General features: G+C 39.8%; 1 protein-coding gene across 2 annotated transcripts in view; it reads right to left on the reverse strand.

Annotated features, from left to right (window-relative positions):
* Positions 1-1,052: 1,052 nt before the first annotated feature.
* Positions 1,053-22,422, reverse strand: part of LOC128523953 (inactive dipeptidyl peptidase 10-like) — a 117,016-nt gene continuing 95,646 nt past the window's right edge. For both annotated transcript variants that reach the window (XM_053496192.1, XM_053496193.1), the window contains exons 18-26: positions 21,852-21,950; positions 21,543-21,612; positions 18,731-18,925; positions 18,563-18,617; positions 8,441-8,540; positions 8,115-8,173; positions 7,913-7,985; positions 7,740-7,813; positions 1,053-4,621 (exon numbers count right to left, since the gene is read on the reverse strand). In XM_053496192.1, coding sequence (XP_053352167.1) covers positions 4,484-4,621; positions 7,740-7,813; positions 7,913-7,985; positions 8,115-8,173; positions 8,441-8,540; positions 18,563-18,617; positions 18,731-18,925; positions 21,543-21,612; positions 21,852-21,950 — 863 coding nt within the window. In that variant the 3' untranslated portion in view covers positions 1,053-4,483. The remainder of the gene's footprint in view (positions 4,622-7,739; positions 7,814-7,912; positions 7,986-8,114; positions 8,174-8,440; positions 8,541-18,562; positions 18,618-18,730; positions 18,926-21,542; positions 21,613-21,851; positions 21,951-22,422) is intronic.

Genomic DNA, 22,422 nt, shown 5'->3' on the forward strand with positions numbered 1-22,422 from the left:
CAGTAACTCAGGACTCCCAGAAAAGCAGTTGTCTATGATTTAATGTATACTGCCCAGCAAAAAAAAGTTGCAGTTTGGATTTAATATTTAAAAAGCCTTTGACAGGATAATTACTGCAGTGATTGGTATTTTCAGCAGGCTTTTAACCTTAACTGATGTAGTTAGTAGCTTTTCATTTTTTAAACAAACACGTCAAAAGATGTTTCTGTTCAGGGGTGTCAAATTATTGTCCTACATCAAGTGCAGAAAGCACCTGAAGAGATTGCTGAAATGACTAGAATTTGAGTAATGACCCTGCAATGCATTATTTAGGCATGGCCATGAGAGATCACTTAAACGCTTGATGATGTTGCATAATTTTCAATAAATAAATAAATAAAGAGTTGAAATAACTGCTATAAGTATTGGTAAAAGTAAGAGCATTTCCATATGCACAGTGTGATCTGAACTCTCAGACTAAAGAACTGTCTGGCCATAAGAAAACCATTTGTACGTAAGAAAGCCCTCAGTTTTCTAGGGAACATAAATATTGGAATTTGGAGCAATGGGTAAAAGTGGTGTGAAATCATTTACACATGAACTTGCCAACACAATGTTCTCATTTAACAGGCTTTGGTATGTGTATTGTCATGAATACAAGATCTTGGGCAAAAACAATTCACTTACTCCAAGTGTATATAGCTGCCCTTAGATGCACAATGAGCAACAGTTTCGAAAAGATGTTGCCGATTGGAATTATGTGTTTCAGAAAAAGCATGTACTTTAGTAGCTCTCATTCTCCCCAGTCGGTATCTGTAGTACAGTGAGAGAAATGGCTACTGGGCAGTAATTGGTCAGGACTAAATATTTTTTTTTTTTAGTAAAACCCAAAGAGAGATTATGAAATTAAGTGATTTAAGATATAATCAACTGTTTTTCTACTTTTACCAATGTTCGTAATAGTTTTGATGGAAACTTTATATTAGAATTCTAATGGTTATTCCTGAAAAAATGAAGATAGACTTTTAACCTTTAAAAGACAAAATTTTTTAGAGTGAACAATTTATTGGTAACAATGTACTGTATGTAGTTCAGTTTTATGCAGTGCTACAAACCTTCAGGAAAGCAGCAATTACTTTACTACATTGTTCCACTGTTGGGATTTAGAGTTACATAGGAACAGCTATGCTAAGAAAATTGGTCATGTCAGTCTTCTAATACCTTAGCGGCTGTGGTTAAAATTCACATTATACAGTGCCCATTTTAAATGTTTATTAATAGAATTTAACTGCTTCTAGACTTCAATTAGAATGGATACTCAGTCAGTGGTTAAAAAAATTAAGCTGAGCTAGTTACAGAAAATAGAAAATAAATTAAGTGCATGTCATGATATTTGTTTAACAGAAATCAATTAAATATTGATTTAATGTAGTGCAACGTAATACTTTACACAAATAAAAAATACCAAGACAAGTCAAGTTCACTTGGATAACTCAGGTTTGGGGGTGCTTGTTTTACAGTAAAATGCTAAAGCCTCATAGCTGAAAAGATGCCATTTTCTTTAGCCAACCCAGAAAAAAAGAAACATTTAAAGACTTGCATAAAATATGAAAATAAAAAAAGATTTTTACATACTATTAGGCATGCATGGTTTGTTTCATCTCTTGCCGTACACATTTTTTCTGTTCAAATAAATATAATAACTGATGATTTTCATAATAAGGTGATGACATTAAATGTACGTATAACATCACTGATTCTGCATCAGTTTGGATGAGCTGTTTATTTATAGTCATTACTCAAGGACAGAAAGACCCAAACCTCCAACCTCCCTTCCTTTTCATCGCCCTGATCCCAACCAAACGAATAAAAATAAAGCAGAAAGAAACAGTAAATCTGAATTACAAAAGAGATAAACAATCAAATCAACACAGATATGTACTGATGACAATATCTACCCTGCTGGCTAAACTACTATGATATCTGATAAATCACAAAAATATACTGTATGTATAAACTGAATACACATTTCTGTACAAATCACACTGCCGTCTCTGGAGTCTACTATATACACACATGCGCTCTTACACAGCGCCTGTCCACACTATGACTTTAATGTCTGCACTACGGATTTAAACATGGCGAATATGGTACAGAATGTTCTCACTTAGTTTTTTCCAGATTTAACTCACATTGTGTAAAATTTGTCCTCGAGTTGTGTTTGAGCAGGTTTCAGTATTTCATTTGCACAAAAGCTACAGAAGCTTCCAGTATATCACGCGGTGCTATTAGCATGATGCTCTCAGACAGTCTGTTAATGTGCTCCTGTCACCTTAATCATTTACATCCGAGGATTACAAAGAAAACAATCCCTCGTCTTGCTGTGTACGCTTCTGCTCTATCACCCTATAAGCTACACTAATGACATCTACCCGGAAAGCCATTTTGCTCTGAAGCACTACTGTGCTCTAAAGCTATCGCGATCTCCATGTGTGATCCTCTGTCTAGTTTTAATTAATTTTCTGTGACATAATTGTGCAAACTGCGCTTTACTTAGACAAATCTAAAACACGCTTGCAGTTTAAATACCTTAACAAAATTGTGCAAAAAGCTTAGTGATGACTGAAAACTGGTGTCTAGCATTGTCAATGTGTTTTGTTCAAGTAGCACATGTTCCTGGATGAACAACTTTTTTGTGTGTGTGTTACTTGAATAATATTACAGTATATACAACTGATCACTGCTATCTGATGCCATCAGTGCAATAATGGTAATACTACCTCACAGCTCAAAGGATCCAGTTTTTAATCCTTAGCTTGGGTTCTTGACTGTGTGGGTTTCCACTTCCCAAAAACATGCTATACTCATGACTGTGATGACAATGAATGAACAAATAGATCTACACATCCATTTTTCTTTCTTTCTGGAAGCAAAGCATATTTTGGAACACGGTTGCCATGTCAATAAAACCAGCCCAGAAACAATATAAAAGCTGAAAAGCTGCCTTTTCCACATTCTATACATTCTATACAAGTCCACATATGAACAGCACCAGTACTGACATATTCTAGTATTACCATGCCATGCATTTAAATTAAGCAGTATGTAATGCAGTATTTATAGTTTATCAAAACATTTCACATTGTTACAGATTAATGATGAATAGAACCAGGGGATACATCACAGCTAGAGCATAGAGTTCAGGAGTGTGTTGGGTGTTTCCATGACAATGTGTGTGATCATTCGGAGGTTTAGGATTTGTAGATAAGTCAAATAAGTAAGTAAGTCAGTAAGTCATCAACTGAAAAAATAATATAAAAAAGAAACAAAAGTAAGCCATCAGATTGTGCAAAACTGCGCACATGGCAACATTTACCTGCAGTGGAAGTTTTAAGTGACTTATGAGAATGTGAATTCAAATGAGTAGTTGACTCCCGGTGTCATCTCAGATAGCAGATATTAGTTAAAATCAATGTTGTTTGAGCTACAATAGTGAAATATTGATCCAGAAACATGTCCTACTGAAACAAAAAAGTTCACCTGTGGGGGACAGTTTTGTTTGTGGACAGGGCGTCTGTATTTTACAGCATTTAGTCCATTCAGTGTGTGTGTGTGTGTGTGTGTGTGTGTGTGTGTGTGTGTGTGTGTGTGTGTGTGTGTGTGTGTGCAAGAGTCAAACTCATCGTTTCAACCTCTCAGTGTGATTTAGAGCTCGTTGATGGAAACATCACTTCTTCTTGGTACAGGATTGTTACCATGGAAACAGTGAGCATTTTCTTGTGCAGTAACAAAGTGCAGCACTTTTGTCCCGATGTCTACACAGTTTTAAAGAAAAAACAAAACAAAACAAACACAAACATGCAGCTGTGTGATTGGATCAAGTCCACGCAAACAGACAATCTGTGCTGTGATTCGCCATGTCGGGATTCCATTTAAAAACCTGTGCTGTGATTGGTCCAAGCTTGAAGCATCTGGCTTTGAGATAGCAGTGATTTTTAATATGTGAAAGATTCGGTTGTTGTTCTAGCAACCAAGTTCATTTCCAGTTACAAATGTCCATTATCAGCAAGTATATACACACGCACACGCACACGCACACACACACACACACTCTACAACACCTACACACCTTTTAGGCCCATATTTCAAACTCCATATTGTCTAAACATTAACACATGAACCCACATGCATATATACATAAGTATCTATTCTCTCTCTCTCTCTCGCTCTCGCTCTCTCTCTGTCTTTCTCAGGCACACACACACACACACGCTTATCTAAAATCTAAAAATTTAGAGCTGCAGGCCTCTGTAATGTGGGACCCTACAGGGAACAGTGGTGTACGTGTGTGTCTATGTGTGTGTGTTATACAGGTACTGTATGTGTGAATAATGGTTTGTGTGTGTGTGTGTGTGTGTGTGTGTGTGTGTGTGTGTGTGTGTGTGTGTGTGTGTGTGTGTGTGTGTGTGTGTTTAAAGGTCCTGCTGTTTATGCACTCTTTAGACTACTCTTCCTCTTCTTCTTCCTCATCACTAAGTGGGAAGATGTCCTCCTGCAGGCAGGATCTGAAATAGCTACTCAGCGATGCCGAAAGATGCTGCCGACTTTGTTCTGACAGGAAGTGACCCTCATCTGGATAAATCTGCACAACAAACACACATCAGGGCTGTAAACATGAAGTACAAATTATCAAGCTAACTGTTTATCATAATAAATGTAAGGACTGACTAAAAGATTTGATCACTTTTGTCAGTTTTGAGAAAAACTATAAAAAAATAAGTATAATATTTATGTTTCTAAATATATAAGCACTATAAATAAAGTTTATAAAAATAATTATGATTTCACCTCCCACCATTTTTGTCAGAATGGATAAATCAGCCAACATTTGTGATTAAGGTCTTGTAAATACTCAATGTAATATAAATAATATGTCGCTATATTATAATTCATAAAATCATATGAATCATATTGCAATGAATCGCTGGCAGCAAATACAAACAAGAAAAAAGGGTTGAGGTTTGGTGTTCACAAAATCATTTTAATTACAAAAAATGTTAAAGCACAGTTCCAGTATTCTGGTTGTGGCATTTGGACTCATATTAGTAAACAAAAAGCCTCAGCGCATGGATAAGGTCAGCATCAGTGAATTAATTTTAATGTACTCCGTTCAGCTGAAAACAAACAAATCCTCAAAAAACTGATAAAATCATTTAAATCTGAAAATGAAAAAATTATTCATATTTTAGTCATATTAGTCATATTTGGAATAAATGATTTCGGATAAACTTGCATTATGGATGACATTCTCACATTATGTCGCGTCTAAATCAAACCTCTACAAACTAAATAAATAATACCCTTAAATAGTAAATTTTAACATAAAACATTAGAAATAATAACCATCAAAAAAAACATAAAATCATTAAACTGGTGATTATTGCTTTTCTGGTCCTTTCCTCTCTTTTTATTGGTTTGATAAGAACTCTCTGAATTCTGCTTACATTTTATTCTACTTTACATTGAATTGTCCTAAGGATCATTTGAATGAGTCAAATCAATGCCAATGGCTCAAATTAACAATTCTACCAGATTTAGTTTCTTTGACAACAGCACCTTATCATAGTAGTCTATGACAACTGGGAAAACTACTAGCAGAAATCACAAATGCAGCTGCTATTTAGTCTAATCAATAGTTCTCCCTTTACTGTACAAGTGATGCAAAGAATCACTGTGATTGCCTCTTTAATGCTGTGTTGTAATATGTAATGCAGGTGCAGAGTTTAAAATCAGGATATGTAGCAGTATATAAATTGGAATTGTCATATTGTCACTCTTGTTTACAAAGTTCCATGTGCACTTTACACTATGTTGTCTCTTTTGTATAGAACTTGGATAGTTTTCTGGACTGTGAATATATTAGATACAGTATTTAGTAATCAAGTGCAGTGTCTTGTAGGTTTTAGTTTATAAGCAAGCAAATATGTATCGTAGTCAAAGTCCTGCAAACCTGTAACTATTATTAATTTATTTATTCAATAATTACATTAAACTAATTTAATGCAACAGTTCAACCTGTTGATGATTCCTGGGTATTAGAGGTTAAGAAACATAATAAAGATTTAATGTAAAAAATTTGAGTTCTAGATGTTCACTATCCCAAATTCGATTTATTTATTTATTTATTTTTGCTTTGTGTTCTAACATATCCATTTTGGTAACAAGCTGTTTTCAATTCAGTACAAATTACTGACAAAATGCAATATCTAAAATCATGTTCTATGGAATTGTTTACACAAATAATAAAGAAATAATATATATATATATACTCTTCCTAAAAAGGATTATTAGGAACACCATACTAATACAGTGTTTGACCCCCTTTCGCCTTCAGAACTGCCTTAATTCTACGTGACATTAATTCAACAAGGTGCTGAAGGCATTCTTTAGAATATTGATAGGATAGCATCTTGCAGTTAATGGAGATTTGTGGGATGCACATCCAAGGTATGATGCTCCTGTTCCACCACATCCCTAAGATGCTCTATTGGGTTGAGATCTGGTGACTGTGGGGGCCATCTTAGTACAGTGAACTCATTGTCATGTTCAAGAAACTAATTTGAAATGATTCGAGCTTTGTGACATGGTGCATTATCCTACTGGAAGTAGCCATCAGAGGATGGGTACATGGTGATCATAAAGGGATGGACATGGTCAGAAACAATGCTCAGGTAGCCCATGGCATTTAAACGATGCCCAATGGCACTAAGGGGCCTAAACTGTGCCAAGAAAACATCCCCCACACCATTACACCACCACCACCAGCCTGCACAGTGGTAACAAGGCATGATGGATCCATGTTCTCATTCTGTTTACGCCAAATTCTGACTCTAACATTTGAATGTCTCAACAGAAATCGAGACTCATCAGACCAGGCAACATTTTTCCAGTCTTCAACTGTCCAATTTTGGTGAGCTCATGCAAATTGTAGCCTTTTTTTCCTATTTGTAATGGGGATGAGTGGTACCCGGTGGGGTCTTCTGCTGTTGTAGCCCATCCGCCTCAAGGTTGTGCGTGTTGTGGCTTCACAAATGCTTTGCTGCATACCGAGTGCTGTAACGAGTGGTTATTTCAGTCAAAGTTGCTCTTCTATCAGTTTGAATCAGTCGGCCCATTCTCCTCTGACCTCTAGCATCAACAAGGCATTTTTGCCCACAGGATTGCCGCATACTGGATGTTTTTCCCTTTTTACACCATTCTTTGTAAACCCTGAAGCAACTGCCATGTTATTGGTTGATTAGATAATTCCATTAATGAGAAATTGAACAGGTGTTCCTAATAATCCTTTAGGTGAGTCTATATATATATTGGTAGTATACTGTACGTAAGAAAGAAAGAAAGAAAGAAAGAAAGAAAGAAAGAAAGAACAACAATGAGTGCTAAAACTTTTGGGGTATTTAGCTTGATTATTATCAGTAGTAGTAATACCTATCGACCTGAATATGTTTTACATTTTATATATCAGTCTACTTTCACAGTAGATGGTAAATCCTATTTCTGGATTTTTTTTTTCTTTTTTATTATACATCAGCATTTCTCACTCATGAGAGGTGATCCACTAGTTTTAAAATGGTGGGCTAGACAAACCCAAAATATGTACATAAATATTGTTTGTCTTGCACAGATAGCTTTAGTTTTTTGGACATTCCAACCCTAAGAGTGACTAAATGGTGCAGTATTTGCTGCATTTCCTTCAGTACCTGCAGTGTGTAGTTGGCTCCGATCTTCACCAGGTTTTTAATGAGTTCAGCTGAGTGTTGGAAGTGAATATTTGCTAGGAGGAAGTAAACACGGGAGATGGAAAATCTCAGTATAACATCATTTCCAACCAAACAATTCTCTCTCTCTCTTTCTTACTCTGTTTCTCTCTTACCATCTGCAGTTCCATGTACAAGCATCAGAGTCTGGTCTCTAAAGCCCTGCACATTCTGTAACACACTGGAGGACTGGAAAACAGGCAGGTATTTTAAAATAGCTTAACTGCTTTATAGCACATTTATAATGCTCTAGAGCGCTACATTGACAGGCAAGAAAATGAATGCTGTTGGCTTGAGTATAGAGAGTTACAAACCCACCTGGTACCTACTGTCATCCTGTAAAGGAACTCCTAGGTAGCGCTCTGAGAATGCTGAGGCTGAGAGAGAGAGAGAGAGAGAGAGAGAGAGAGAGAGAGAGAGAGAGAAAGAGAGAGAAAAAGAAAGAGAGACCTCAATGGCCTAATAGACATTACAGAATACAGAGTTCTATTAAAAGCAATTGTGCTTATAAAGATGCATTTCACAACATTTACAGTTAAATCAATGTCTGCAAATGTATCGACTGCATAGGTGTTGTTGTAAGAAGTAAAGCTACTGGTCAAAGCTAAAGGTTCACTGTAAGGAGAGCTGAGATTATACTTTACCGTGTAAAGTCCAATCAGTGACTGGGGACATGGCCACAGCACACTTAAACAAACTCTCAGTGGACTTCACCAGAAGGAGTGTCACATATCCTCCATAACCCTGCAGCAAAATACAAACGATATATATAAACACACAGCGGTGCGTTGTGTATCACCACAATGCAGTAAGTCGCTTCTAATGAAAGTCTATGGGCAGCTGCCATAATGTTTACGACAACTGTATTTTTGTGGAATGTGTTTTTAAATTCATTGTTCAAATATACAGTATTTGTACATCAGGCTTCATTTGTGTAATATTTATAATTTTCATCCTAAGACATGTATCTTTGGAATGAATGTATAACCATTGATGAATACTTATGTAAGGACCTGTGAAAATGTAATACGGAGAATTGCATATTTTGTTTTTGTAATTCCATTGTGCTGTATTTTTTTAAGATGTTACTGTATTGTATACTGGGACTACATTACCCAGAATGCCTTGGTAAGAGTTGCCGCGTTTTTGTTATAATGTGTTGGCCAATAATTTTCATCCATGTTGATTGGTTTGCTAATGAGACGTGAATGGACCAATGAGAAGATGAGTGACTAAATATTGGGGGAAGTTTTTTTCTTTGGGGGGGAAAAGCGGAAAAAAAAAGAGAAAGAGAGAGAGAGAGAGCGCGGAAGGAGAGCGCGAGAGCAACGTGCGGAGATTCGGAGCAGTTTTCTCTTTCTGAAAAGTGTTGTTTGGAGTTTTTGCTGCTTTATTCCACTGCCGGACGGGAAACCCGACCACAGAGGAGAGTGACCGATACGCCAGGACTCGGAAGTGTTCGGCTGCGTGTTTGTCTGCACCGTGACGCTGCGCAAACTTGAGACGTGCTGAAAGAAATCCCTCCTCGGCAGAACTTGCTCGCGGGCGCCTCGCTGCATTGAGTTTCTACCCTGAACAAGGTTGCGGGTAACTTACATCTACACTGATACTGACCCACACGCACACACACCCTCGACTTGGCTGCGAGAACGTACTGTGGTAACTTTTTTTTTTTCCTTGGTACGGCCAAAAGTGCACCAACGAACGGGCCCCAACGTCCTGCGCCGAGCAACTGGTTCTTTTATTATTTTCTCTCCATGTTTTCATGGCGCTGCAGTGAAGGGTAAATGTAAATTTACAGTTTAACTGTACTCTGCTCTTTATTTCTTTTTATTTATTATTATTTTGTTTACTTAGGTTACCTAACAAATTTTGGTAGTTTTCCCTGGGTTTAATAAATTGCCCTGGTTATGTATATGTATTGTTGAATGTGTTTTATTGGGGATGTGATAATCTGTTTTTTTCTTCTTAGTATTCTGGGGAAATATGGTATATACTGAATAGCTTCATTTCAGTTTAATATTTCCACAGTGGAGGCACCGCGCTACTCTTTCTGTTAGATGTATATTTAAAATTTTGTTTGAGCGGGTAAATAGGGAATTGCAGCCACCGTTATTAAGAACTTGGAACCCAGGATCTTGTTTGGATTAACTTTAATTAATGTATAGTTGAGTGTACACCCTTTGGTGGCTGAAAAGGGGGGGTTACATTTTGGAGGCACCGCTGGGATCTTTATCTCCTGTTTACCCAAATTCAGTCCTTTCTCTGATTTATTTAATTCCATATTGAGGTCTGTTCATTTTATTTTAAATTGTCTTTGGTGTGTAATATGGATATTAGTCAGGCAGTCGAGTGGACCCGGGAAGAAAATGTGGATTTGGCTCGTGCCATTGTGATTAGTGGAGTACCACTGGATGTTAGTGATGGCGTGCTTAGCCGTGTTTTGAATACTGTGAAAGTCTTTGGTCAAACACGTATCTGTGGACGGCGGGGTGATGTGACTGGAAGGCAACTTTTCATTTTAGTGGAGTCTTCTGCTGAGTTGGCGCCAAGCCTTGGTGTACCTCCTGAAGTTGGGATTGAGGGTGAAGTCGGGCCTTGGCCTGTTCATGTAGTGAGTAGCCTGGTAACCCCTAACCCGGCTGTCGTTGCAGGTGATGATTTTGAGGCCAAGCTGCTGGCATTGTTACAGCAGGAAGGTAAATCTATGGGTGATGTGAGGGCTGTTGTGGGAGATAAGTCTACCAAGCCTGTCGTTAATGTTGATTTAGTGGATGCCATAGGCAAGCTAGTAGATCGCTGCACTCAGTCATCTAATGATGGACCAAGCTATAGAAAACTGAGGTTGTTTTCTGGTTTAAAGCCTGTTCCGCCAGGGGAGGAAGAGTATGATGCCTGGATGGAGCAAGCCACTCAGATGGTCAGTGAATGGCAATGCACCGATGCGGCAAAACGACAACGCATTGTTGAGAGTTTGCGAGGGCCTGCTGCAGACATTGTGAGGTTCCTCAAAGTTGGTAATCCTTCTGCTACAGCTACTGAATACTTATGTGCTCTTGACACAGCTTATGGATCTACTGAAAGCGGAGCAGATCTTATGGCCACATTTCGTCACACTTTTCAGGACGATGGTGAAAAACTTTCTGCTTATTTGTATAGATTGGACAAACTTCTCCATCGGGCTCTCCTGAAGGGTGGCATTGATACTGTGGGTGTAAATCGTGCACGAATGGAACAACTGTTTAAAGGGGCACTCCCCAGTGACATGGTGGCTTTGCGGGTGCGTGTGACTCACACTTTACAAGACCCACCTTCTTTCTCCCAGCTGATGCGGGAGGTGAGAGAGGAAGAGCATTGGTTAAGTGCTAGAACAAATGCAAAAGTCTCAGTCGCCATGACTGCTGTTCCGTCAGTTCCGTCCGGTCCTGTGATGTCTGAATTGGACAGCTTAAGGAAGGAAGTTAAGGAGCTTGCAACTCAGATGAAGCTTTTGAGTGCAGCTCCAGTGATTTCCCCAGCCGATCGTGTCGCCCAGAATGCTGGTAATCTGGGAGCTGTGAACCCTATTCCAGAGGGTCTCCAGAGGGTTAAAATGCCACAGTTTTCATTGTCTTCTAGTTTGCCTGGCATTTTCTGCTACAAGTGTGGGGAGGATGGCCATACAAAGCGAAATTGTGCAAATTCTGAGAATCTTAGATTGGTAAATCAGAAGCTCATTAAAGGGGCTAGGCCGCAGGGAAACTGGCTGGGAGCTCAGTGAGGGAACGGCATGGGGCTCCCAATAAAAGAACGCGTTCCATTCATTGTACGTCCTCAATTAAAGTCAGTCCTCCGCAGTTACCTGTTGGATTGGTGGGACCTTCAGCTCAGGTGCCTGTTCAGATAGAGGGGATTTATGCTAAAGCTCTTCTCGATAGTGGCTCTCAGGTTACCATTTTGTACCGTAGTTTTTATGATGCCTATCTGAAACATTTGCCCATACAGCCTTTGGAGAATCTAGAAATTTGGGGTCTAAGTTCACATAGATACCCGTATGATGGATATTTGTCACTCAAGCTTGAGTTTACGGAAGCTGTTGCAGGCGTGCATCAGGTGGTGGACACGTTAGCTCTTGTGTGTCCTGACCCGCTGGCTAAAGGTGGAATAGCTATTCTGGTGGGTACAAACACACAGTTAGTGAAGAAGTTGTTTGAGTGTTGTCAGGAACATGGAGGAGAGGGGTTTATCAGTACTCTCCAGGTACATCCTCTGATCCGAGAAGCTTTTGAGTCTTGTAAAGCATCATTGGTTGCACCTAAAGATCTGGAGAAGCATGGAACTGTGTGGTACACTAAGCGTAAACCAGCCATCTTAAAACCAGGACAGGTGTTGCAGGTGCCAGGGTTGCCCAAGTTCCCAGGGCCCATTAAGGATTCTTTAGTGCTCGTAGATCAAGTGTGTGCCGATGATGATGTGTCTTCATTAGAGTTGCAGGTGAGACCTGAGGTTCATCCAGTTGCTGCTGTTTTCAGTCGGCACATAACTGTCACAGTGCAGAATATTTCCTCCAGAGATGTTGTGGTGAGGCGTGGCAGTCCCCTTGCTCACATATTCCCGGTGGATGGGGTGTCACAGATTCCCCTCTCTGGTAGCATGAGAAGTGTAGGCGAGCTTTCTCCTGCAGCTTTTGATTTTGGAGCCTCGCCCATGCCAGAGGAGGCTAAACTGCGCTTGTGTGAGAAAATGATGCAGAGAAAGGAAGTGTTTTCTTGTCATGAGTGGGATTTGGGCTGTTCAAAGAGCACTTTGCATGAAATTAGGTTGACAGATCCTCGCCCTTTTCGGGAGAGATCCCGTCGCTTGGCTCCTGCTGATTGGGAGGACGTTCGTCAACATTTACAAGATCTTCAGAGAAATGGCATTATCGCTGAATCCAGGAGTCCATATGCATCACCCATTGTTGTTGTGCGTAAGAAGTCAGGAAAGGTCAGAATGTGTGTTGACTATCGGACGCTCAATCAGCGGACGATCCCTGATCAGTACACTGTGCCTCGGATTGAAGATGCCCTTCATTGTCTCTCTGGTAGCAAGTGGTTTACGGTTTTAGATTTGAGGAGTGGTTACTATCAGGTTCCTATGAGTGATGCTGATAAGGAGAAAACCGCATTCATTTGCCCTTTAGGGTTTTACCAGTTCGAACGCATGCCTCAGGGTATCTGCGGGGCACCTGCCACCTTTCAGAGAGTCATGGAGAGGACAGTGGGAGACATGAATTTTTTGGAGGCTTTAGTGTACTTGGATGATCTGATTGTGTTTGGGCATACTCTGGAGGAGCACGAAGAGCGGCTTTTGAAGGTCTTGGATAGATTGAGAGCTGAAGGTCTCAAAATATCTTTAGACAAGTGCCAGTTTGGTCAGGCATCTGTGAACTATGTTGGGCACATTGTCTCCCAAGATGGAGTAGCCACTGACCCCTCCAAGATAGAGGCTGTTGTTTCTTGGCCCCGACCCCAAACTGTGACTGAGCTCAGATCATTCCTGGGTTTTTGCGGGTACTACCGCCGTTTTGTGAAGGGTTTTTCGACACTGTGCCGACCTTTGAATGAGCTGCTGAAAGGCTCGTTGCGCCCTGGGGTGAAACCCTCTGAGCCTTTTGGTTCCCAGTGGAGTGAGCAGTGTGAGGCTGCATTTCAGGAGCTTAAAGGAAAGCTGACTCAGGCACCTGTACTCGCTTTTGCTGATGCACAAAAACCCTATGTGTTACATGTTGATGCCAGTTATGATGGGTTAGGTGGTGTTCTGTATCAGGAGCATGATGGTGACTTGCGTCCTGTTGCTTTTGTTAGCCGCAGTCTCTCTCCATCAGAGAGGAATTATCCAGCTCACAAACTGGAATTTTTGGCTCTGAAGTGGGCGATTGTGGACCGCTTGCATGATTACCTCTATGGTGTAAATTTTGAGGTGAGAACTGACAACAATCCCCTCACATACATTACAAAATCAGCAAAGTTGGATGCTACTGGTCACCGTTGGCTGTCTGCATTGTCCACCTACACATTCAGTCTGAAGTACAGGCCAGGGCGGAAAAATGTTGATGCTGATGCACTGTCTAGGCGTCCTCATTCCAGTCATCCTTCAGATGATGAGTGGTTAGAAATTCCTGCACCAGGTGTGCGAGCTCTTTGTCAGGCTGTGTCTGTTAAGGGGGGTGGGTTCTGGTTCTCCATGCTTCGTAGAGATGGTTGGTTGCAATGTGTCTGCTGTCCCTGAAGCATACTGTCATGCTACTACACTAGTGACTGAGCAGTTACCTGTGTTTAACATTGATGAGATTCAAGATGCTCAGAAGAAAGATCCGTACATAGGTGAGATATGGGAAGTGATCAGTCAAAAGAGACCTGTTAACAGCATCCGACTGGGGAATGCAGAAACTCGAGTCCTGAAAAGGGAGTGGGAAAAATTGTCTGTTGACAAGGGGCTGCTATATCGGACAGTAAAGTTTGGTGACCGTCAGGTCCGACAATTGGTGCTGCCTAAACAGTTTCACCACTTTGTTCTGAAGTCACTGCATGATGATATTGGCCATTTGGGGTTTGACAAGTCCTACAGTTTGGTTCGTGACAGGTTTTTCTGGCCTCGAATGAAGCTTGATGTTGAGAAATACTGTAAGACTTGTGAACGCTGCATTAAAAGAAAAACACTGCCTCAAAAAGCTGCTCCCCTTTCACACATGCAGAGTTCGGGACCCTTAGACTTAGTCTGTATAGATTTTCTTTCTATAGAGCCTGATTCGCGGAATGTCGGCAATGTGTTGGTCGTCACTGACCATTTTACTCGCTACGCCCAAGCGTTTCCCACACCAGACCAAAAAGCTTGCACAGTGGCAAAGACCCTATGGGACAAGTATTTCATACACTATGGTTTGCCTTCTCGCATACACTCAGACCAGGGCAGGGATTTTGAGAGTAAGCTGGTGACTGAGATGTTGACAGTGCTGGGGGTGAAGAAGTCTAGGACATCTCCGTATCATCCTCAGGGTGATCCACAACCTGAGAGGTTCAACAGAACTCTGTTAGACATGTTGGGTACTCTTGATTCATTGCAGAAATCAAAATGGAGCCAGCACATTACCCATCTGGTACATGCATATAACTGTACTCCTAATGAAGCCACCGGGTATTCACCATATTACTTAATGTTTGGTAGGGAAGCCCGGCTCCCCATAGACGTTTGTTTTGGTGCATCCGCAGATGACACCTCCTCATCCTCGCACCTAAAATATGTGACAAGGTTGAAGCAGTCATTGCATGCAGCGTATCAGTTAGCCAAAGCATCTGCTGACAAGATGAATCAAAGCAATAAGGAAAGGTATGACCAGAAGGTTCGCTATCATAGGTTAAGCCCAGGAGATCGGGTCTTAATTCGCAATTTGGGTCTGACAGGTAAGCACAAGCTTGCGGACAGATGGGGCTCTTGTCCTTATATAGTTGACAGTCAACTGTCTGACCTCCCTGTGTACAGATTGAAGTCTATGGATAGTCCTGGACGGGTCAAGGTGATGCATCGTAACCATATTTTGCCTTTGGCACAGGATGTGAGACTGAGTCCTGTGGTTGAGCATACAGATGTTCCCCGACCCCGAGCTATAAGGCCTAGGAAGGAAAAAGGGAAATGTCAGGTTTCTGAACCGGAACCACTTCATCCTCAGGTGAATGCTCAAAATGACGGTGATGTTTCAGAGTCAGAGTCTGAGTTTGGGTGTTATGTTGAGGACCAGCCTCCCCCTCAGCCCAACAAGGCTGTGCCCAGTGCGTCCGAGGTGCCCAGTACCTCCATTCCATGTCACTTACCCACTCCTGCACAAACTGATCATATAGAGACTGAAATCCCTGTTGATTTGCCAGAGACTGTAGAGATTGTAGAGGATTCTGTACCTGTAAATCAGGATGTGTGCATTTCTGATGTTCAACCTGTAGCTAGCACGGTATCTTCCTCAGAAGTTGTACGCAGGTCGAACAGAGAGAGAAAACCCCCTGCCCGTCTAACTTTTGATGAACCCGGTGGGCCAGCTAAGAATTATTTAGTAGGTTCTAAATGTTGTGGCGTTCATCTCATGACTGCTACGAATTTCAGTTTCCCTGCCAAGTATAATAGGTCACATGCTTGGTGGTGTAATTTCCATGCACTTTGTAATACATGCATGCAGAAGGGTTTCTCCTGTCCCTTGCCTTACATCCATTGTCCTGGGTAAATGTCAGACTGTGATTTGTTTAGATGTTTATTTTTTTATTTGTTTATTTCTCTTTCCTCTATCCCTCAGCCTGGGGGCATGCTGTTATTTGGTGGGGGGAGAGTGTAAGGACCTGTGAAAATGTAATACGGAGAATTGCATATTTTGTTTTTGTAATTCCATTGTGCTGTATTTTTTTAAGATGTTACTGTATTGTATACTGGGACTACATTACCCAGAATGCCTTGGTAAGAGTTGCCGCGTTTTTGTTATAATGTGTTGGCCAATAATTTTCATCCATGTTGATTGGTTTGCTAATGAGACGTGAATGGACCAATGAGAAGATGAGTGACTAAATATTGGGGGAAGTTTTTTTCTTTGGGGGGGAAAAGCGGAAAAAAAAAGAGAAAGAGAGAGAGAGAGAGCGCGGAAGGAGAGCGCGAGAGCAACGTGCGGAGGTTCGGAGCAGTTTTCTCTTTCTGAAAAGTGTTGTTTGGAGTTTTTGCTGCTTTATTCCACTGCCGGACGGGAAACCCGACCACAGAGGAGAGTGACCGATACGCCAGGACTCGGAAGTGTTCGGCTGCGTGTTTGTCTGCACCGTGACGCTGCGCAAACTTGAGACGTGCTGAAAGAAATCCCTCCTCGGCAGAACTTGCTCGCGGGCGCCTCGCTGCATTGAGTTTCTACCCTGAACAAGGTTGCGGGTAACTTACATCTACACTGATACTGACCCACACGCACACACACCCTCGACTTGGCTGCGAGAACGTACTGTGGTAACTTTTTTTTTTCCCTTGGTACGGCCAAAAGTGCACCAACGAACGGGCCCCAACGTCCTGCGCCGAGCAACTGGTTCTTTTATTATTTTCTCTCCACGTTTTCATGGCGCTGCAGTGAAGGGTAAATGTAAATTTACAGTTTAACTGTACTCTGCTCTTTATTTCTTTTTATTTATTATTATTTTGTTTACTTAGGTTACCTAACAAATTTTGGTAGTTTTCCTTGGGTTTAATAAATTGCCCTGGTTATGTATATGTATTGTTGAATGTGTTTTATTGGGGATGTGATAATCTGTTTTTTTCTTCTTAGTATTCTGGGGAAATATGGTATATACTGAATAGCTTCATTTCAGTTTAATATTTCCACAGTGGAGGCACCGCGCTACTCTTTCTGTTAGATGTATATTTAAAATTTTGTTTGAGCGGGTAAATAGGGAATTGCAGCCACCGTTATTAAGAACTTGGAACCCAGGATCTTGTTTGGATTAACTTTAATTAATGTATAGTTGAGTGTACACCCTTTGGTGGCTGAAAAGGGGGGGTTATACTTAGATCTGACAAGTCAAGTGCTGTTGATCATTTTTGACAACTGCTCTGAGAGTAGCTCTGGCTAAAAAGGGTTGTATTCAATGTTTAATATGTTAGTGTTTCTACAGTACAAAACTAATTGACAGATCCATGTAGGGCTAATACATAAATGTAACTACAACATCTGGCAAAAATGTGTTTTCACCACACATAGTCACTTTAAACGCATTCAATAAAATATTTTTTTAATTAATGGCATATGATTATCATAACATTAACTAAAGGAAGAAATATGGAATTCTTTTTAGTAATATATATTTTTTAAATAAACACTGACACAAGTCAAAAAATTCAAATTAGTCTGCAGCTGAAAGAGCACGCTTACAGGCATTAATGAGCTGTTGGACTAAGTTAACTCAACAGAAACTTGGCCCCAAAAAGACAATTGTCATCAGAAACAATGAATGGATTATGAACTCCTTCAAGAAGGAATTAAAATGCCAGAGAAGTGGCCAGAGAGATAATGCTAGAACATTTTTCTGATGTTCTAATGAAACATATAAATATTTCCCGACTCATTTATGATATGAGGTTGCATTTCAGGTAAAGGAACAGTCAATGCATAACTATATAATGACATTTTGGACATTTTTCTCGTTCCATCGATAAAGTATAGGCTTCATGATGATGAAGTAATTTTTTTAAAGCACTTATTCAGGAAAAATGTATCGACTTAATGACATGGCCAGCAAACGGTCAGGATCTTAATTTTATGATGGAAAAATGGCCATTGACTATTCTGCAATTCTGTTTTGGAGGAAATTGGAACCAGCTTGATGTAAGATATTGTTTTTCATTAGTGAAGTCCATGCCTTAAAGAATTCAGGCTATTAATACTATTAAGTCCCAAGGAAAAACAACAAGGTACTAATTGTGATTTTTTATTCCATACTTTTTCATTAACATGGAGTTTAAGCTCATTTGATTAAGTTCATTGATTCCATAATTTTTTCCTCTAGTTAATTTAAAATAAAATATTTAATTTATAAGGATATTTTAATTAACCTGTTTGAGCTTTCAATAACTTACAATGTTCTGCTATTAAATAAAATTATTTTGTGTGCTAGGTACAAGTGTTGGGGTTACATACAGCATGTCTTGCCAAAGGTTGTGTAAACTGAAAAAATGTAAAAAAGTACAACACACGAGGTTCTGTGCAATTGAGTTATACACAAATGAGGACTTACCCGACCAAACACTCCTATCCTGTTCTGATCTATGTATGGAAATTTCATCAGGTATCTGCAAACATGCTTCATGTTAGTACATGATTGACACTTAATAAGATTTAGATCTTTACACAATTGACCAAGAATAAAGCGAATCAAAATAAATAACCAGCATGGGGTGATTACTCTAAAGCGGCTAGTTGATCCTGGAGCTCCACGACTCCCAGGCGCTTGTGTACTTCCTGTAGAATCTTTTGTCCCTGAAAGCCACTTCCCCTGCCATCTAGACGAGCCACAATCACGTTGTCCGAGCTCACAAGTACAGAGTCCCAGTCCACTGAGTATTGGTCATCCACCTGCTGACCCCCAGGAACGCTGTCTCTATAATACACAGAAACATACGTATAAAGTGTGACAGAGATGTTTAAAAATCCTTCCATCAACGGTCGAAAATGCTCACAATGTTTCACTGCTAGGATACTGAGAGTAGGTAGAAATAATGACTGCTAGTCAGCACTACAAAAGTGCACTATATGCACAAAACTATTTTTAAATAGCTCACTCCCCAAGCCCACACTAACCTGCGGTAAGTGCTTAATAAATGATAAATGATGTCTTAATTTCACAGAGACATATTGCAACATAAGTTGAGCTGCTGTGTTTCTTGCCCAGGACTAGACTCCCTCTGCACCACGGCTGCCCCATATGGCTGGGGGCTTCACATTTTTAGACTAATTTCAAAAGCAAAGAAATTGAAAGCATGCACATATGGCACCACAAACATTTGATATCAATAATACTGTAAGAGGTGAACTCTTAAGTCACATCCAATGTTAAAAGTGCAAAAATATACTGGTAATAATAATATTAAAATATATGATCAATTTAATTAGCACCTCAAGAGATGTCTCGGGTTGTTGTCACTAAGGTAAACAAATTAAAATCCACAGAAGACTTTGAAGAGCATATTAAGAGTTTAGCATCTTTCAGGACTATGATTACAGCATTAAACACAATCAGCATAAGTGGATAAATATCAGCTTGCTGTGTGTGCTGATACTAATGTAGACAGCAGATCCTTCCTTCACAGAAGGTGTTCATGTCTAAATACAAAATTACCTGCAGCTGAGTTCCTTTTTCACTCATCACAATAGTTCTTAATGTAACTGCACTGCATGGTGATGATTATTATGAGATGCCTCTCAGTCCCCCCCCCCTCTTTCAAATCTCATGGGTCCTCATTTCCATTTCTCTCTTTTCAATCCTTAATAGCAAAGGGTATTTCTTTGCCTTGAAACTACAAGTGGCATGATAAAAACTAAGGGCACTCTGCCTAAAAGTGAAGAGCGTGTCACAAGCAACAATAAAAAAAAATAAAGGGTTTTTTTTTTATTTCTACTTTGTCTACCATTTTAGAACAATACTGGATATATTGGAATAAGGATGGCTTCTCCAGGGATCGGGCTTCAAATCTTGCCTCCAGTCTGTTTGTGTGTGTGTGTATGAGTGTGTGTAGACTTTGCATGTTGTCTCTGTGCTTGCTGAGTTTCCTCTGGATACTCTAGTTTTTCCCCACTGTCCAAACATGTGGCGATGGGTGTTTCCAAATTTCCTGTAGTGTTTGGCTGTGTGTGTGAAACCTCCCCAACAATGGTTCTCTTTGTCAGGGAATCAGTAACAGGATGTGTTTGTGTGCTACTGTATGTGTTGATAGAGACTTTAGACCACTTCTACTGTACAAGTCACTCGGAGTGAGGGTGTCTACCAAATGCTGTAAATTTAATTTAAGCGTAAACATGACTGTGTGTGTTTGTGCCCTGTGATCGGCTGGGACCCCATCCAGGGTGTCCCCCTTGCATAATTTGCTTGCATACAAAAGCATACAAGAAGACCACATTGAGTTCCACTCCTGCCAACCAACAACAAGTATTCGAGACTATCATGAGCACCCATGGTTACCCAAACTCATAGGTGGACTTGGTGGGGGGTGGCAGGAAGGGCATAGCCACCCCACCATTATAATTTGCTGGTGCCACTATGCCACTACTTTGAATATAAAATAGGTCTAGTTAAAACATTTCTTTAACATATTACTGTAGGTGTCAGGGCTAAGGAAACTAACACGGTGACCCTTCCAATAAATAAATCAACATATGATAGCATCATTGATGCACCATCATTTATTTCCACCTCAAATGAAACCGTGATCACATGGTAACGTTCCACTGTGTGATAGTACCTCTGTTGATTGCTCTCTTGTACTGATCCACACTCAGCAAGGCAGTCTTACAGTCTGCTCAATGTTCTGTGTCTGAAATGTTTATTATTTTGCTTTAAAATGTCCTTTAGTTTCTAAGATTTTAAATTTTAAACTCAACTCATATAGTTGACTTCTGTTCATTAGCCTTTTTAGACCACTGGAATTCAGTTTAAATGGCATTTTTTAAATATAGTGTATGTATATTTTTCAATGTCACAAGTTCGTTGAAGATAAAAATGGAAATGCACTGAAATAAAATGACTGTAAGAAATACATTCTATTGAATTGTATTATCCTTTTGGTTTTGTAATAGCTTTATTTTGTGACATGAGACACTGGAAATCACATTATAACAGTATAATATAAATCAACTGATATTTTACTCTGCACTTCAGTTGTGTGTGCTCATGTGTAAAGGATAAATTCCTTGCGTAAGCCTATGAGATATAGTACAGAGTTCTCAGAAACTGATTCGATAGACTTGTGTTGTTTTGTGTTATGCTGTTTGTCTTTATGGCAAGCTTGTAACTATTGTCTTTCGTTACTGTACGCACATGCATAACACACCACACAGTAGCTGGACTGCAAATGTCAAACTCCGCCTATAAGCAGACTAGACAGTTGATGTGTGTATGTGCATGTGTTACAAAAGTTTGCATTTCAACTCATTTCTGAGAGGAAAAAAAAGGTAATCGATGAAGTTGTCCTTTAAAATAGAGGCAGAAACAAAATGCTTACATCATCAGCAGTAGCCCATAATGGCGTGAGTCAGAGAAGTCTGGCGGGAAGGAAATCTTTAGCGGCAGATCTGAAAAAAAGAAGTAGAAAAAAGAAACACTTTAGAAAAAAAGTATTATTATGTTTTTTACATGATTGATGCCTACTTAGTTAGTCTAGAACATCACATAAATGCTCTTGTCTACATTTGAAATTGCATTATTAAAAACATCATCTGCATTCTAAACGTATTACACAATGTTAAATCATTAGGATTAAATCAAAGGTTGTCTGCTATATATGAAATGAACATGTGCAAGAGATATTTACCAAAGCGGTCAGTCTGAAGGGTTTTATACTCAGTGATCTGGATTCTCTTGTATCTCAGAGCAGCTTTCAGGAGGGAATTATTCTCCAGAATAAAATAATCTGCGCAGACACAGCATAAAATATCAAACTGGGTAAGTTTTTTGTTTTTGTTGATTTGTTTGATTTCTTTTTAATTAAATTTTCTATAACTCCAGCATAGCCACTCACTATGGTTCTCCTTCTGTGTGCTACTCTGTGATTTAGTAAATGTCTCCCAACCATATATTCACTGCAGGAATTTGCCTTCAAGAGGGAAAACCTATAAAAGTGAGTTATCTGAGGTTTACAAAGGCCCCATTGCCACATTTAATCATAACAACAACTGCCATAACAGCATTAAATCCAGTGCAGGATGAGTACTGAGGTGGCTTTATTGAAAACCTTAAGGTTCTAGTACCTTGCTGCTTATTAATGGAGCAGCGCTGTTCTCTACGTGCCAATAACATACACTACATTATAACTCACTGATTACTTTTGGAATATAGTTATTCTCTAATCGGTGCGGCTCACACACACAGCAAATTCCCCAGTG

This window comes from Clarias gariepinus, chromosome 5 (genome assembly GCF_024256425.1).
Source record: "Clarias gariepinus isolate MV-2021 ecotype Netherlands chromosome 5, CGAR_prim_01v2, whole genome shotgun sequence".
Classification (NCBI taxonomy): Eukaryota; Metazoa; Chordata; class Actinopteri; order Siluriformes; family Clariidae; genus Clarias; species Clarias gariepinus.